We start from the raw sequence: 16,142 nt of genomic DNA, 5'->3' as shown, positions 1-16,142 counted from the left end.
GAGAGAGAGAGAGAGAGAGAGAGAGAGAGAAGAGGTAATGAGAGGACGTAGACAGACGTATGGCAGGAAGAAGGAAAATGTGAAAGAGGGAGGAGAGGTGGAGGGGCTGAAAAAGAGACAAAAAAGAGAGAGGGAGGAAGACAAGCGGTTGATTGAGTGGAGGGGAGAGAGTAAGTGGGAGGAGGGGGCGGAGAGAGACAGAGAGAGAGTGTGATTGCTTGTAAGGAAGAGACTGAAACTGGATGAGAGAATTTAGATGTAATTGAAGAGCTTTTCTAATGGAAACGTCCTCGTCATGAGGAGAAGAGAGAAACTCTCAAATACGTGATGTAGTCATAATTTATGACGTAATAAGATGAACACCAATATTCCAAAATAGTAGGTTCTCTATATCCGCTCCGTAAAATACCAATCCAGGATTCTATCGGCATTTGCACAATAGATTTGAGTTCTTTGCTTTGAATTTAGAAGACATGACTTCGATAAGCGGGTGTAACTGAGTATAGACGCATAAATTATTCCTTTGATCTTGCATCCAACTCAGTACGTATTGCGAATTAAACTATATGAAAGTGTGTAGTTTAACGGCCCTGGCAAAACTGTCGGGTTATTTGAGAGGCGGAACCTCCGTCTTTAGCGTCCAGATCCGATAGGACCAATCCAGATAAGAAAATACGCGTAAAGTGCCTTTTCCGAAGACAAAACGTCAGTCCAAGCTCAGCTTCAAATCCCCGATCCCACTACGCCGCAACTACGAGCCTACGAGCCCGGTACCATTACCACTAGACTATTGACAACACATTTTGGGTTGGTCCTGACAAGCTGGGACAAAGCAGCCAGCCTCCTAAATTGCCCACACTGCTTCTATGGGGGCGTACATTGTTTACAATCATGTTATCGATAGGACAATTATAGACCAAAGGTATAGCTAGACAACAGATAGAAACAGCATTGCGATAGGAAAGACGAAGGCCCATCTGTAGCACCCTCAAACTGCCGGTTCATCATCAGACTGCGTAGGTGGGATAGTGGAGAGGACTACAAACAAAGTTAAAGAGAGACTAAAGCGAGGTTATCTACGGGGCACAAGAAATGTCGAGTGTTTAGCCAACAGGTCGTGAACTTGTAGAAGTTCTGGAGACCGGAAGTGCCATGAGAGATCGTGCTCATGAAATATTCAAACGATGAATGGAGGAACTAAAGGAGTCATTTGTGAATTTCGGCGCCCTGGTTCATTGTGCACACTACTTCACAGTGCATAATTAAATACTGTAGTTGGAATCTAATCAACGGTGCGTTCATGATGCGTATGCAAGCGATCGTTGTGACGACAAGAGAAAATGAATACAAGTATCCCGACACTTCAGTGGCTGGTTTCATCCCTCCAACTTTCATCCATTATTTCAAAAATACAAAAACTACGATTATTTGTAATTTAAAAATAATAAATTAGTTTGTGAAATACTACGAAACAAAACGTTTTGAAATTGGGTCGTGAAAGATAAAAAAGAAGTGAATGGAGGTGTCTGCAGACAAGGGATTTTTTTTACTTTCTTTCCATTCACATGCCTAGTGTTCAGACACAGGTGTGATAGAAGCGTATTACGTTCACATTTCTATGTCTCAGTTCATTTTGTTTTTAACAGATTAATTTCCATTTCATCGGCCACTCTTTAAACGCAACGGAATCAACAGATTTGAAATTTTTATTGCAGTTTTGAAATGTGCAGTATTGGTTGTATCTGCTCAAGAAACATTTGTCAATATTCAAATTATAAATGTTTAAAAAGGCAGGAACATATAATATTATATATATATATATATATATATATATATATATATATATATATATACATTATATATATTTGTTAGAAGAATGAACACTTGTATTTTTTTCTCTCCTGGATTTTCTTGCTTTCTGACCTTAGAACAATTTTACAGCTTTCTGACAATTTGTTTTAAATTGAACACCATGGAACGTCGGTGTAGTTACTTTGTTTTGTTTTTGGCTATTTCATTAAACTTGTAATAAAGCCGAAAATACCATTTTAGCATAATACCTGACATAGACTGACAGACTGACAACGATGCACGCCAGGAGACTGATAGATAAACAGAAATGGAAAAACTAAAATAAGGTCGCAAAGAGAGACTACTAGATCTAGACATGGCCAACGTGCTTCTACCGACGAAGGGTCGGTTGAAGACTCAAAGAACAGAAAGTGCATCGTCACCGGCATTTATGATATGTCAAAATTCCGAATCAATCGATAACCTAGCTTGTTGTGCAGTTTGATGAGACGCATCCATTGGTCTTAGCCTCACTCCTGTGCTTGAAATAGTAACAAATTGAGACGAATTTGATATTTTGTATTATGATAACATTTTGAGAGAAATAAAATAGTTTTTTGGTTCTAATGAAAACCTCGTATTTTGACATACGACAGTGGTGAATGACGGCGACGATATACATGTATCTTGAAAGAGATCGATATATAAAGGGGGGGGGGTCATAAAAATGAAATTCCCTTTCACTATAGTTTTCTTATTTTATCGCCTATCTAACCCTGGCCAAACTAATTAAATTGAACGTGTTTTCCAAAATAACCATTTCCATGAATGCTAGCTTCCTCTCTTTGAAGATTCGAAACAGGGTTGCAATATAAAAGCTCATACCACTCACAACAAGACATGTGACTCTTTAAATGAGATAAAAGCATACCTTCCCCAGAAGTACATGTCGTTGTGACATCCAAATAAAATCATTTTGTGTGTGGGTTACTAAAGTATGTGAACGATTGACTTCGTTTGTATACAGGAGAGAAAGCAAAGGAAAAAACAACACATTTTAAATAACTTCAATTAGACATGAAACAATATCTTTTATAGGCACAAGTGGTGACATCAATAAAACTACTCGTGGATTGTCAGGAACGCTGTTTTTAGCTATTGTAACCATTCATTTTTGTAGTGCACTATCTTTGGCCTCATATAAACCCTATTAATACTGCTCGCGGATACTGGCAAAATAACATAGTAGAAACAAACCGTTTTCCCTTTATTCTGTTACTTGTCCTACAACTCTTTTGAGGGGTTTTTAGAGCTGAATGTTTCTTCGGTGGGGGTGGGGTATGGTGAGAATGGGGAAATGGGGAAGGGGTGTGTAGGGGGGGGGGTGGTATGCTAAGAGGTAGACAGAAGCGCTTCCCCTTTTCTCTTCCCTCGGCCTCCTTTTGGACCAACTATAATATGACACCAGGAATTGCTTCATTGAATCCCTGTCTGTTTGAGCTTCATAAAATGTTGACCTTTTAAAGCTTCTTTGGTTTCAAATTGAATTTCGCACATCATTACATTTTGGCAGAAACGGAGAGGAGACACTCATTATTTATTAATGATAAGGAAGGGTCTAGCCAAGAGCTTCCACGCTTTGTAATGGGATTGGTAATGCTTAAGCTTAACTATAAATCAAATTGTGGCATTACCCAGCAAGTGCGTTAGTTGAGTGAATATATCTCAAATTGGTGGTTGGTTTACTTTTTTAATAGCTGTGATATCCTTTGCTTGAACAAAGATAATTAACTATTAGTAATTGCGAGTGCTTAACTCTCAAGATTGTTCAATAGATCGGAAATCTGAATCAAAAGTCTTTACTGATTCGGATCTCGACCCAAGTATGGTGAAGCCTTCAAAATTCCACAAACACCCAAAGTCAAAAATGGCCTATTAGGGGTTAGAACAATGACTACCTGCACCATCAGCCAGCACATTGCCAACTGTGCTAACGGCCGGCCCTTACGGGATAAATAGTCTGGTAGGGTAAAAACAGTGTAAGAAGAACTGGTGAAGAGAAATACTGCTTTGATATTTTTGACATGCTTTGGACGATGGAAAAATGCATGGTGAGCCGTTCACAATACGAAAGAAAATGTTATACAGAATAGAACCCGTTATGCGATTTTGTTTAAGTAGTTTTTCTTTCTTCTTTTTTTAAAATCTCAAGTCTGGTGTGGGATTTCAGCATAAAGAAAAGTGTGTGCTTTGTCTTTTTAACCGCGGTAAGATTGCTGATCGTTGTTCATAAAACTATCGCCACAGGCACCGTTGAGGACACCGAGGAAAGGTATGCGTAGATAGATAGATAGATAGATAGATAGATAGATAGATAGATAGATAGATAGATAGGTGCCGGCACAAAACGCATACCCAACATTATCACCAACACCGTCAAAGGGGAGCCAATGTTCCCTATGGCCAGCTTTCTAGGCCGTTTTCATCGCGAGTTGGCGTCTCTAAGAACACGGACTGAGTCCGTGAGGTCGACTTGTGTAAGATTCCCAGAGCGTTCCAGGTTTCGTCCGTACGCACCAGCAGACTTAGGGTCATTTCTTAGATAATTCAAAACCGCGGGCTGATGAATAATATGCTGCGGGGTCCCCAAGTACTTTCCCAGGGGGGCTCGTACGCATAAATATTAACCATTTTAGGTTACGTTGCTCTGAATCGGTAAAGAGAACGTAATAAAAAGTCGGGGAAATTACTGAGAGAGGTGGAAGGAAAGTGAAAAAGAAGTAACCAAAAAAATGGATGTGTCATGACTCTTTAAATTTTTTTCTGAGATTTGCGGGTGAGGGGAGGTCGGGTTTTTTTTGTTTACTGGTTGTTTTTTGTTTGTTTGTTGTTTATGTTGGGGAGGGGGGGGGGTGGCAGAGTAAGGTAATTCATCCATACACTTCTGTTGATGTAATAATATTATGAATCTTAAAATGACTACCAGCTAACGTCTGAAAATACAGATGAAACAGTTTTAAAGTAGACGAAAGGGATATAGGAGTTTGGAAATAAAAGTAAAAGAAAGAAGAGAAAGTAAAAAAACGGAGCTGTCTTAAAGCACTTGCCAATTCAACAAGTACTCGTTCTACGTACTATAAATGCACTTTTGTAATAGTGTGTATGCCCGCCGTTCGCATCATCTTCAGTGACTAGGCTGGAATACGACTTGGAATTATTGTAGACTCCACTCAGGTTCAATTACGCAGTTCAAATGCACTCTATGGTGCGATTAACATGCAATATGCATGTAAGCTAACCCATGCCGTGTTGGTACTCACCTATCTTGAGCAGCTCCGGTAGGCAGCGCGCGCAGTGCACCAAGGCCAGGCCTATGACCAGGGTGGACAGACGCTTCCAATGTGTGCTGGTCATTCTCTGACCGCTAATGAGCGCTCGCGCCCCGGGGGCCAGTCACCTCACTGGACTGCGCATGCGCGACCCCCGGGCCAGAGCGGACTCGGCGGAGGTGACGCCTATGGATATCCAAGCGAGAAAAATCCGGACGAATGTATCCACATGAAATTCACACTGTAGCCATATCTGGGTTCCTCACACTGGGAAAAAGAAAGAAATAACAATATCAGAACAAAAGTTAATACTATAGTTTTGGTTTGGTTTTCAACGACACCGTCAGCTCAGTTCTTCCGGGATGCCATAAGGTGACAAAACGACTGTTTCATTCACAGCAGTTCCGAGATAAAGGCTTTTTTCAGTGTAACCATTAATCTTAAAAACAGCTCTTCCGAAATTTGATTTTTAATTTATTTTAAAAGTAGTCACCGTTTAACTTTGTTTTTGTTTTTGTTTTTACACAAGTACGGTAACTGATTGGGCTTTCGATTTAGCCATTCTTTTTACAAATTGGGGCCATAAATTTTAAAAAGGCGTTTTGTCAGCAGACAGTAGAGTTGGTATCATGTTTTGACATGATGTGGTGGGGGTTTCCGTTGTTATGCCTATCCCCGGTGAGGCGTTCATTAGATATTTTGGGAAATTTTAAAGCCCTCCTGTCATTTGGCTCATTCCTATCGGAGATAATCGTTGAAGTTGAGGGTCCTCCTTATCAAGAGAGTTAAACTGTTGAAAAGTACGTTAAGCCAACACCGTACGAAATGCGTTTTAATACAGAAATTCTCAAGGAAGTGTTACAGTAACTTTTAAAAACTTCATTTCCACTATTTGTGGTTAAGTGTCCCTTGTACAAGATGTACTGAACAAGAACATATTGACAGAGTACACCACTGTATACTGAGTTCCTATCTTTATTTTGTTTTGTTAATTTTTTTTTGGGGGGGGGTGCGAACTGTGTATACAACTCGGCCCTGAGGGGAAGTTTACAAAACTGAAAAAGGACGTTTCCACATTATATTTCTGAGGCATTTCGCTGATGACTTCTACTCAGCCACCTTGCTCGGCGTATATTCTGATTAAAACCTTTTCCTCTAAAGTCAAATACATCTGGACGAATCAGATACCAGTTTAAATGCAAGATCTGGAGAATATATGAAGGCATCATTTATCATCAAAGAGGAGAGCTGAAATGATATTTTTGAAATGTGAGACAATTCAGAATATTCCGTCTCCATGTGTCAGTAACGTTTTTTGGTAATTGCTCTTATTTGTTTTAGTTTGGCATTTCTCTTTATAAAGACGTACATTCTAGGAATCCTGCGTGTATGCAGAACGATAACAAGTCAAGACAACAGTAACACATAAGAGGAATTACACCGATGAGCGTCACGGAGCCCCCCAGGCAGACGGAATCCCCTTGAGAGAGCCGTTACTGGAAGTTACACCGAACGCAGAAACATCGGCCAACTTTTCTTCCTCGGTAGCACCTTGACAAATATCCAGTGTGCTTCTGTATTGTCAGGGTGCTTACTTTTATTTATTTTACATTTATCGGTTTAATGCTGTGGCAACACAAACGTTATTAGTTAGACTTCGATATTACTTGAATCTAATATCAATAATATTCGTAGCTTACAAAAGCGATAATGGGTAAGTGGGAGTTCCATGAAAAAATTGTAACAAATTCACAATTCTAAAGAGAAGTGCGTAAGCGAGTACGAAAATTGATAAATGACTTGAACATGGTCAAGTATTTTTAGACTACAAAATCATGATAGCCACTTCAATTCCGCTCAGGCAACTGATTTTTTTTTTTATTTGGGGAGGGGGGGGGCTGCAGTGACTATGTGAATAGTGAGTTTAGACTCAAAAGTTATGTCAAACAGGAATTGGTAACACAGGGTTCACATGCGTGATCAGTTTGGTGTTTCCTTGAGCAAGATAAGACAAACCCAGCTAATTTTTTTCTTTTAATCAGGGCGCCACAGTGGCGACCAGCAATTGCATGGTTTGAAATTGTTCTGCATTTGTGTCATATTGTGTATTTTTGTGTTTGCATTTATGTAAGTATATATTTCTAATTATGTAAAGTATGTGAGAAAGTTTGCCATTGTCACCCAAATTTCCCTACGGGGGTCAATAAAATGTTATTTGTTTCATTTATTTTAGGCGCTTCGTTGTCGCACGCAGGACATCAAAGATCGAGTCTCCAGTTGGGAAAAAATGTTCATCAAGTGTTTTCGTCTATTTGCTGGGATGTGTGGCATCCGTCTCAGCCCAGTCGGTCATGACAGGCAGGGTTGGAAGCTTGTCTCCTGAATGATCCTCACAGAGTCAATACGGTTGTAGAAACACCTACATTAAACAAAAAATTCAAATTCTACAATACTAAGTCGTGTAGTATGCATAATGTATTTCTTATTTAGACGTCTAGAAAAGGTAAGAACACTCAGTTCTGTATAAAGTTTGCTAGAATAAATGTAGTACTAAAATCTTTCCTCTTCATTACCATAGTCTTTCAGAGTTTGGGGATGGAGATGGATAACAATGAACTAGATATTTGTACTATGAATTTCCAGTAAAGAACCGTTCTTACGGAAGTATGACTTGTCGCAGTGCGTGGCGTGTATTAATTTTAACGTTTTGTGCATTGTGTTATGTTCCAAGAAAGAGCACTTTCTTTCTGTAGACATCTGTAGATAAACTTAGGAAACAGCATAATACACACAGATCAATACATATTCACGCTCACATAACCATCGCGGCCAAGATTAAGGGATACAATGTCCTGCGACGGGATCGGAATGCCTTTAGCCCATATTGATCCTTGAAGATTGTATATTTGCACTGTACTTCAGACATTGCAAGAAATGGGCATGTGCCAGGCTACAGAGGTAAACAAAATCAGCGCGATTGAGAAGCTGAGAGCAGCGATTCTGTATCGACCCGAATCCCCCCCCCCCCCAACCTCCTGGCCTTCCACGATTCAAGAGACCATTCAGCCCGAAGCTGTCTCCGACATCAATGCCGGACATTTGTTTTATGGCGGGCGTTTAGCGTCGTAATCAAAGTAATAAATTAACAGGGATAAAGAAGGGGCAACCAGTAAGGGGGCGGAAAGATTTCGTCGAATTAGGAGAGGAATTAATTACAAGGTTCTTCCTGAGCACTTGAGTGCATAATACCGTTCCAGATCAGATGCTCTTGAGGCCAATAAAGAGTTCTAATATTATTATTAGAACACAAAAAAGATACAAGTTTTTTTTTCTTCCAACTGGTTTCTACAGAATTCTTCTGATTATTTCTATGAATCTATTTTTTATCAGAGTGGAGCTTTTTATTACATCACTGACACAACAGCCTAATAAGGAAAGCAGAAAAAATGGTTTACAAAGAATCCTTAATTCTTTTCAGAGTGAAGCTTTTTTTTATTATGATATCATTAACAGAAGACAAGTCTTATAGGGACTTTAAGAGAAAAACGTTTGATAGGAGGATGCGAAGGTCAATTTCAGAGACTCTTTTTTGTGTAGGTTTTACTCGGAATTTATCTATCTTTGGTGTTAGTTGTTTTTGAATACAGAAAACAGGTAAGATTCTCAGAAGGCAAATTCAAAGGCAGAGTGGCCTATCTAATGAAGTACTGGCGTTTGTAGCGTACTGATAAAGTTCTTCGTGCCGTTACATTCTGAAGGCGTGAGTTCGATTTCCTGGCGAGAAAGTCAGGTTCGAAAAATCCCCTTTTTTTTTTTGGGGGGGGGGTCTTCTTTGTTATACTCGAACGCGGTATCCCAGTAAGTTCACGCTTGATAAAAACAGGAGCAGATTCAAACCAACCAGCCACCCATAGAATCGAATTTATGTCTACTGGGGTGTGAAACGCTGATATGAAATACTAGTAAACCAACTGAAACAGTGAGGGATTTGGAGAGTCTGACACACGGCCACGTTTCACGTTATGGTAAATCTTCCAGTAAATTAATTTTTCATATGCCCTTGTGTCTACCAATTTGTTAACAAAAGATAGAAGCTTTTTATGTGGCTACTATCGTTTCGAAGGAAATACAGGCATACACACGCATAAACACGTCATACCACACACAATACTCACTTTCCCGTATAATTGTCTGATAGGGATGAGAAAAACGTATTATTTATAATTTGACTGATTAAATGAAAAGCAATATGATTTGGAAGCGCCCAGAAAGAGATATCGAAATGTATGAAGGCAGAGTATGTTATACTATATGGAAGCAGCTTCAGAAAATCATTTCTTATGTACATACTTAGAGTAAATTGGCAAAGAGAATCCAAAAGTGCAGAACATGTTTAGGGATGTAAATTATTGTTCTATTTAATGTCTGTGCTTGGCCTTCAGAAAAAAATTTGAAACAAATATGATGTCTATAAAAATAGATTCACCTTGACTTTATTGGCAAAAATAGCAACCATTTTTATTAATAATAATATTATGTTCTTTTGAATCAGCCCGTTTTTCACTGCTTCAGAAACTCGTGCCAATTTGAACCACGTTTCTAAATTCCCACCCCTGTTTACTGGACTTAGGTTTCGAGACCAATCTCCATAAAGACTCTCCAAAACAGCCTATCTCTGCTGATTCGTTACATTCGCTTTGCGTCAACATTTCCTTACTAAAACATAAATCAATCGGTTACTGCTATTTTCTGGAGCTCAACACTTTTACTTCTATTTTATGACATAGCTCGCCTCATCTCCTCGCTCACTTTGAGGCCTCACGTTCGTCTTTATTACCCTTAGGAATAAAAAATAAGAAAACTTTTTTTTTCTTCTACATGGCCTCCCGCTTTCTTTTCCCAGAAGTTATACAATTAATGTCGACAGGCGAGGTGGTCTGGCCGTATAACGCAGGGGCCTACAACTCATCTTCTGTCTCCAGCTATTCACGATGTCTTGAAAGATAATGTTGTTTGGTTTTCTAATGTGATTTAAAACCCCTTCTCTTCTCACCAAGGGTACGTGGAAAGGCTCAATACCAGCGTGTGTGCAAACACAAAAGCAGATACCCTAAATCATACAGACACACAAACACTCATACACACATACACATACACACACACAAACACACACACACACACACACACACACACACACACACACACAAACACGCGTGCGCGCGCACACACTCACACACAGGCATTCTCACACACACAAACACACTCACACACACTCACTCACTCACTCACTCCTACAAACAACCTAACAAACACGCACGCGCTCACACACGCACACACACACACACACACACACACACACACACACACACACACACACTCACACACACTCACTCACTCATACTCACAGACAGACATACATACACTTTACTTGTACTTTCAAGCGAGTTTATATGGGCACATGAGTACGAGTGTGTATATGGACACAAAAACAATTCCAGTTGGAACAGAAACGCTAGGGAATAATTATTCTTTCAATCGTCTTGGCCTCCTCGGTACCCTTTACAGTGCATCGAGAGAGGGCTCTCTATCTGTCTTTCTGTCTGTCTGTCTGTCTCTCTGTCTGTCTCTTCCTCTTTCTCTTTCTCTCTCTGTGTCTCTATCTGTTTCACTCTCTCTCTCTCTCTCGCTTTAACTCTCCTACCCTCATATAAACAACCCCCCCCCCCTCAAACACATACAATAGTATATATTATAATGTGTAAATAAATAGATATATATAGATAGATATATATAGATATAGATATAGATAGATATATATATATATATATATATATATATATATATATATATATATATATATATATATAATAGTTATAAATTATATATTATGTATCACTTATATATATTATATATCATACATACACATGTATTGTATATACACCCACCATATATACATATTATACATGTATCCATGTACATTAGATGATTTTATTATCTTTACAACCTGCTTCAATGGGGTCCCACGACAGCTCGTGCGTCCGGATAAATCCCATTAATTGGACGTGAGCAAAATATGACGGGCACGCGGCAGGGTTGGGGATTCAAACAGGCACTGGATTGATGAGTTGAGCGACACAGACTCAGATTGAGTTAAACGTGGCGTTCTGGGGGACACAAGGATGGCATTCTTTGGCAGGAGTTTGGATGTGAACATCACTGCGCTGGTGACTTGATGTGTGTCCGATTGTGAACGTTCTTAATAATCTTTGTTGGAATTTATTTTTTCTTTCTTTTTTGTCGGGGAGGTATAACTTTTGTTTGTGGTTCTTTCGTATTCTTTATTATTTCTTAATGTTTGTGTGTTTGTGCGGGGGGAGGGGGGGGTGGGGTGGTAGTGGTGTTAGTATGTAATTTAGGGTGATTTTCTTTTGTTGGAATTTTTGTGTTCATAAAATGATAATGATGTTACATATATTTATTAATGATGTTGTAGTTTTCTGAATTATTTTTTAAAATCTCTCTCTCTATCTATCTATCTGTCTCTCTATCTATCTGTCTCTCTATCTATCTATCTATCTATCTATCTATATATCTATCTATCTATCTATTTCTATGTTGGATAAGCTATTATTTACAGTTACGTGAAATACTTTTTCTAACAACATTATACTTACGTACACACGCAAAAACATACTTATTACCACACGCGCACACACACACACACACACACACACACACACACACACACACACACACACACACACACACACACACACATACACAAACACACACACGCACGTACACACTCACACACGCACGCATATGTTCTCTCACTCTCTCACTGCCTCTCTCTCCGTCTCTCTCTCTCTCTCTCTCTCTCTCTCTCTCTCTCTCTCTCTCTCTCTCTCTCTCTCTCTCTCTCTCTCTCTCTCTCTCTCTCTCTCTCTCTCGCTATCTCTCTCTCTCTCGCTCACTTTCTTTCTCTCTTCATTCTCAGAGATGTGCTAACACATACATCCACAAAATCACACATAATTGCTCAAATAGAAAAACATTTTTTAATGTATCAAAAATCGTAACCCGAAGTAAATAAATGCGTTCATTCACCAAACAACGGGACGCCTCTTCCGCCCACGATGTTTCTTCGAAGACTACATTTCTAAAGACCGGCAGAACCAAACTATGCTCCTCCTTGGAGACCATTCTATTTGCTCTAACCAAGAAGTACTCTTGCAGTTTCAAAAAAAATTCTTTGCATGGTTTCGCTGAGGCAATGAATTCAATCGATGAAAGTAAAACGGTTTGTGAGAGATGAAATAGAAAAGACTCGAGCACGAAATCATTTGATTTGAGGAAAATAATCTGTAAATTGTTAAATGTTTAAGTTAATCTCACTCCTACTACGAGAGCCACCAAACTGCTAGTTTGGTTTTCACACCTCAGGATGTAGCCAAAATAATGTGGCACCGAAAACAAACTTGGGACATAAGTCAATGGAGGAGCATTAATTAGCAAATAGACAGATGAATCTTTAAATCCACACATACTAGGCATTGTGTAGATAGATAGATAGATAGATAGATAGATAGATAGATAGATAGATAGATAGATAGACAGATAGATAGATAGATAGATAGGTGCGTGAAGCATTAGTTAGAATGGAGCTTAAATAGAAGAAAGAAAGAAGGCTAGGCAAGAGCCGTCAGGCAGAGTGAGCAGAAATCCTTCCCAAATGTAACATTTATCGGAGGCAGCACATGAGAGTGGGAAAACTGGCACACCGCTGCTGAAAAAAGGACCGCAGCTTGAGTAAGAGGCGACCACCGAAATGTAATCCAAAGTTTTCTTTTCTTTCTTTCCAGAGGAGTCACGGAGAAATCCGATCTAGATCGTTTCTGCATAGGATCGATGAGGAAGGAGACAAGGATTGTTTGGGTGGGGTGGGTCGGTGGGTGGGTGGAGGGTATGGAGGCAGAGGAGGAAGAGGAGGAGACGGATGACAGAGAAGACAATGAGTAGATGAACGGACAAGAATGGGGAGGGGGTGGGAGGAATACAGAGTGTGCCAGCCTTCTTAAAAACGCCGAAATTGTAGTCTAAATCCCGGTCAGACAATGCGAGATTTTGCCGGGCAATCAAACTGAGTGCTATAGTGATACGCCTTCGACAAAGGTGAGGCCAGATAGGGGGAGAAGCTTGGCCTCTGATGTCTTTGAATGGGGCAACTTGGGGACAGAGACAGGGAACTTAGCAGGTTCGGAAGCTCCGATACTCGCTGATTTTCTAAATGGAAGATGACGTAATACATTGACCGGCTCTTCGCCCCTGCCTCTGGCAGAGCCTCATTGGGTTCATGAGTGCCTGTGGGGGTGTTTGAACTCTTGTCAGTTGGCACGTTTTAGGTAACGGGTAGTAGTGGTGTATGCGCTTGAGATAGCTGGATATTTGGTGTGACAGTTTGAATAGTAAATGTTTTGGTCTCCGTTTCTTGTCTTTCTGTACCTTTATTCATCTATCTATCTATCTATCTATCTATCTATCTATCTATCTATCTATCTATCTATCTATCTATCTATCTATCTATCTATTTATCTATCTATCTATCTATCTATCTATTTATCTATCTATCTATCTATATATATATATATAATATATATTTATCTATCTATCTATCTATCTATCTTGTGTGTGCTTGCGTGCGCGCGCGCTTGTGTATTTGTGTGTGTCTACATCTCTCTATCACACACACTCTCTCACACACACACACACACACACACACACACACACATACACACACACACACACACACACAAACTCACAAACACACTCACACACTCACACATACATAATGCATACCCTCAAGCTCTCACACATATTAATTCACATTATTTTGTTATCCTTTTCTCCATTCGATGGACCCCCTTCAGAGAGACAGAGACAGAGACAGACAGACAGACAGACAGACAGACATATACACCGCACACACGCACACACACACACACGCACACATATAGACACACACAAAACACACACAAATATACTCACATGTATACTCGCACAAATACAACCTCCACAAACGCATACATATTTAAACACATATACACATACACGAACGCTCACTCTCTCTCTCTCTCTCTCTCTCTCTCTCTCTCTCTCTCTCTCTCTATCTATCTATCTATCTCTCTCTCTCTCTCTCTCACACACACACTCACTCTCTCTCTCTCGCTCTCTCTCTTTCTTTCCCTCTCTCTCCATCTCTCTCTCTTTCTCTCTCTCTCTCTTTCTTTCCTTCTTTTTCTTATGTCTGACAAGACAGTCGTCGAGTGGGAACACATATCAACCAGAAATATACAGCATTAAGACCCTTTGTAAGCACTGTAATGTTGATACTGATAAATGACATATTTAAGCTGCAGTTGAGAAAAGGTCTAAATAATCTTACTGTAAGTTAAATTCTTCCTCCAACGTCCTTTCTCCCCTCGACGCCCTGGAGGTACGAGAGGAAGGATAAAGTGGAAAAGGAAACTGGACGTGCAGTTATTATGGCTGGGGCCTCTATAAATATATTATTGATGGACGTACATGTATAAGGGGCCTCCTACGCTTGTCTCTTGCTGTTAAAGGACAAGGTTTAAAAAAATATGTTTTTAAAGTAACTCTGTTTTTGCCAGAAAACGTAGGAAAATTGTTTTTTTAACCTTTCAAAGCGCATTTATGTTTCTGCTGTGCATGCCAGCCAGGAATTTCTGATTCCCGAAGAATTTCCGTTGATCGTAATTGGCCCTCCTTTACAAATATGTTTGGATACAGTTGAGCCCTAATGACTTTCCGCGGAATGTCCAACTAATCAAGCCTGGCGTGTGACGCTTGTAAAGTCCGCCGAATTTGAGGATATTATATAGATTTAGTTAGAGAGAGAGAGAGAGAGAGAGAGAGAGAGAGAGAGAGACAGACAGACAGACAGACAGACAGACAGACAGACAGACAGACAGACAGACAGACAGACAGACAGACAGACAGACAGACAGACAGACAGACAGACAGACAGACAGACAGACAGAGACGGCGGGGCGGGAGGGGGGGGGAGACAGAGAGAGAGATAGCTAGATAGATAGATAGATAGATAGATAGATAGATAGATAGATAGATAGATAGATAGATAGATAGATAGATAGATAGATAGATAGATAGCTGTCAATGTGCACTCTACGAGTAAATTAATATCGATATAGGAAACAACACAAAAACACGAGCGCATCCTCTTGACCCAGTTATATGAAACGCTTGGAATAGTAGAGATGCCTTAAGTCCTTAAAGCTTTATGTTAACACATGTAGATTGTAACCTAGTTTCAAAGTAGTCTCATTTAGGCGGAAATTGAGAAAAGATTGCCACAGAAGCACGTGATGCTAATGAACCACAATGGACAGGCATCTCATGCGTACCTTATGGGACTTTGCCTTTTCCAAAACCTGACGCAAAGTGACAGTGAATCAGTATTGTTGTTGCTGTTGTTGTTGTTGTCGTTGTTGTTGTTGTTGTTGTTGTTGTTGTTGTTGTTGTTGTTGTTGTTGTTGTTGCTGTTGTTTTTGATAATGATATTGTGTTTTGTTGTTGGTGGTTGTGGTGGTCGTGTTCCTGTTGTTGTTGTTGTTGTTGTTAATGAGGATGACGATATCTCTTAATATTCTAACTCCTCCCATCTCTCTCCCTCCCTCCCTCTTTCTCCCCCCCCCCTCTCCCTCTCTCTATTACTCTCTCTCTCTCTCTCTCTCTCTCTCTCTCTCTCTCTCTCTCTCTCTCTCTCTCTTCCTCTCTCATTTTTCTTTCTATCAATAAGTTTTCTCTACCTCTATCTCTCCCTCGCACTGTCTCTCTTTCCCTTTCATTTCTCTTTCTATCCGTTTTTCTCTATCTCCGTCTCCCCACCCCCCCCCCCCTTTTCTTTTTTTCTCTCTTTGACGATCGCCCTCTCCCTCTTTTTCTCAGAGTTCTGTTTCAATCATCTATTCTCTAGCCCCG

General features: G+C 39.9%; 1 protein-coding gene across 1 annotated transcript in view; it reads right to left on the bottom strand.

Moving 5' to 3' along the window:
- Positions 1-16,142, bottom strand: part of LOC106011477 (glutamate receptor ionotropic, kainate 2) — a 255,205-nt gene that overhangs the window by 195,918 nt on the left and 43,145 nt on the right. The window contains exon 2 of the mRNA XM_013081354.2: positions 5,112-5,387. Coding sequence (XP_012936808.1) covers positions 5,112-5,205 — 94 coding nt within the window. The 5' untranslated portion in view covers positions 5,206-5,387. The remainder of the gene's footprint in view (positions 1-5,111; positions 5,388-16,142) is intronic.

This window comes from Aplysia californica, unplaced genomic scaffold (assembly GCF_000002075.1).
Source record: "Aplysia californica isolate F4 #8 unplaced genomic scaffold, AplCal3.0 scaffold00127, whole genome shotgun sequence".
Classification (NCBI taxonomy): Eukaryota; Metazoa; Mollusca; class Gastropoda; order Aplysiida; family Aplysiidae; genus Aplysia; species Aplysia californica.
This window is presented reverse-complemented; position numbering and strand designations above follow the sequence as displayed.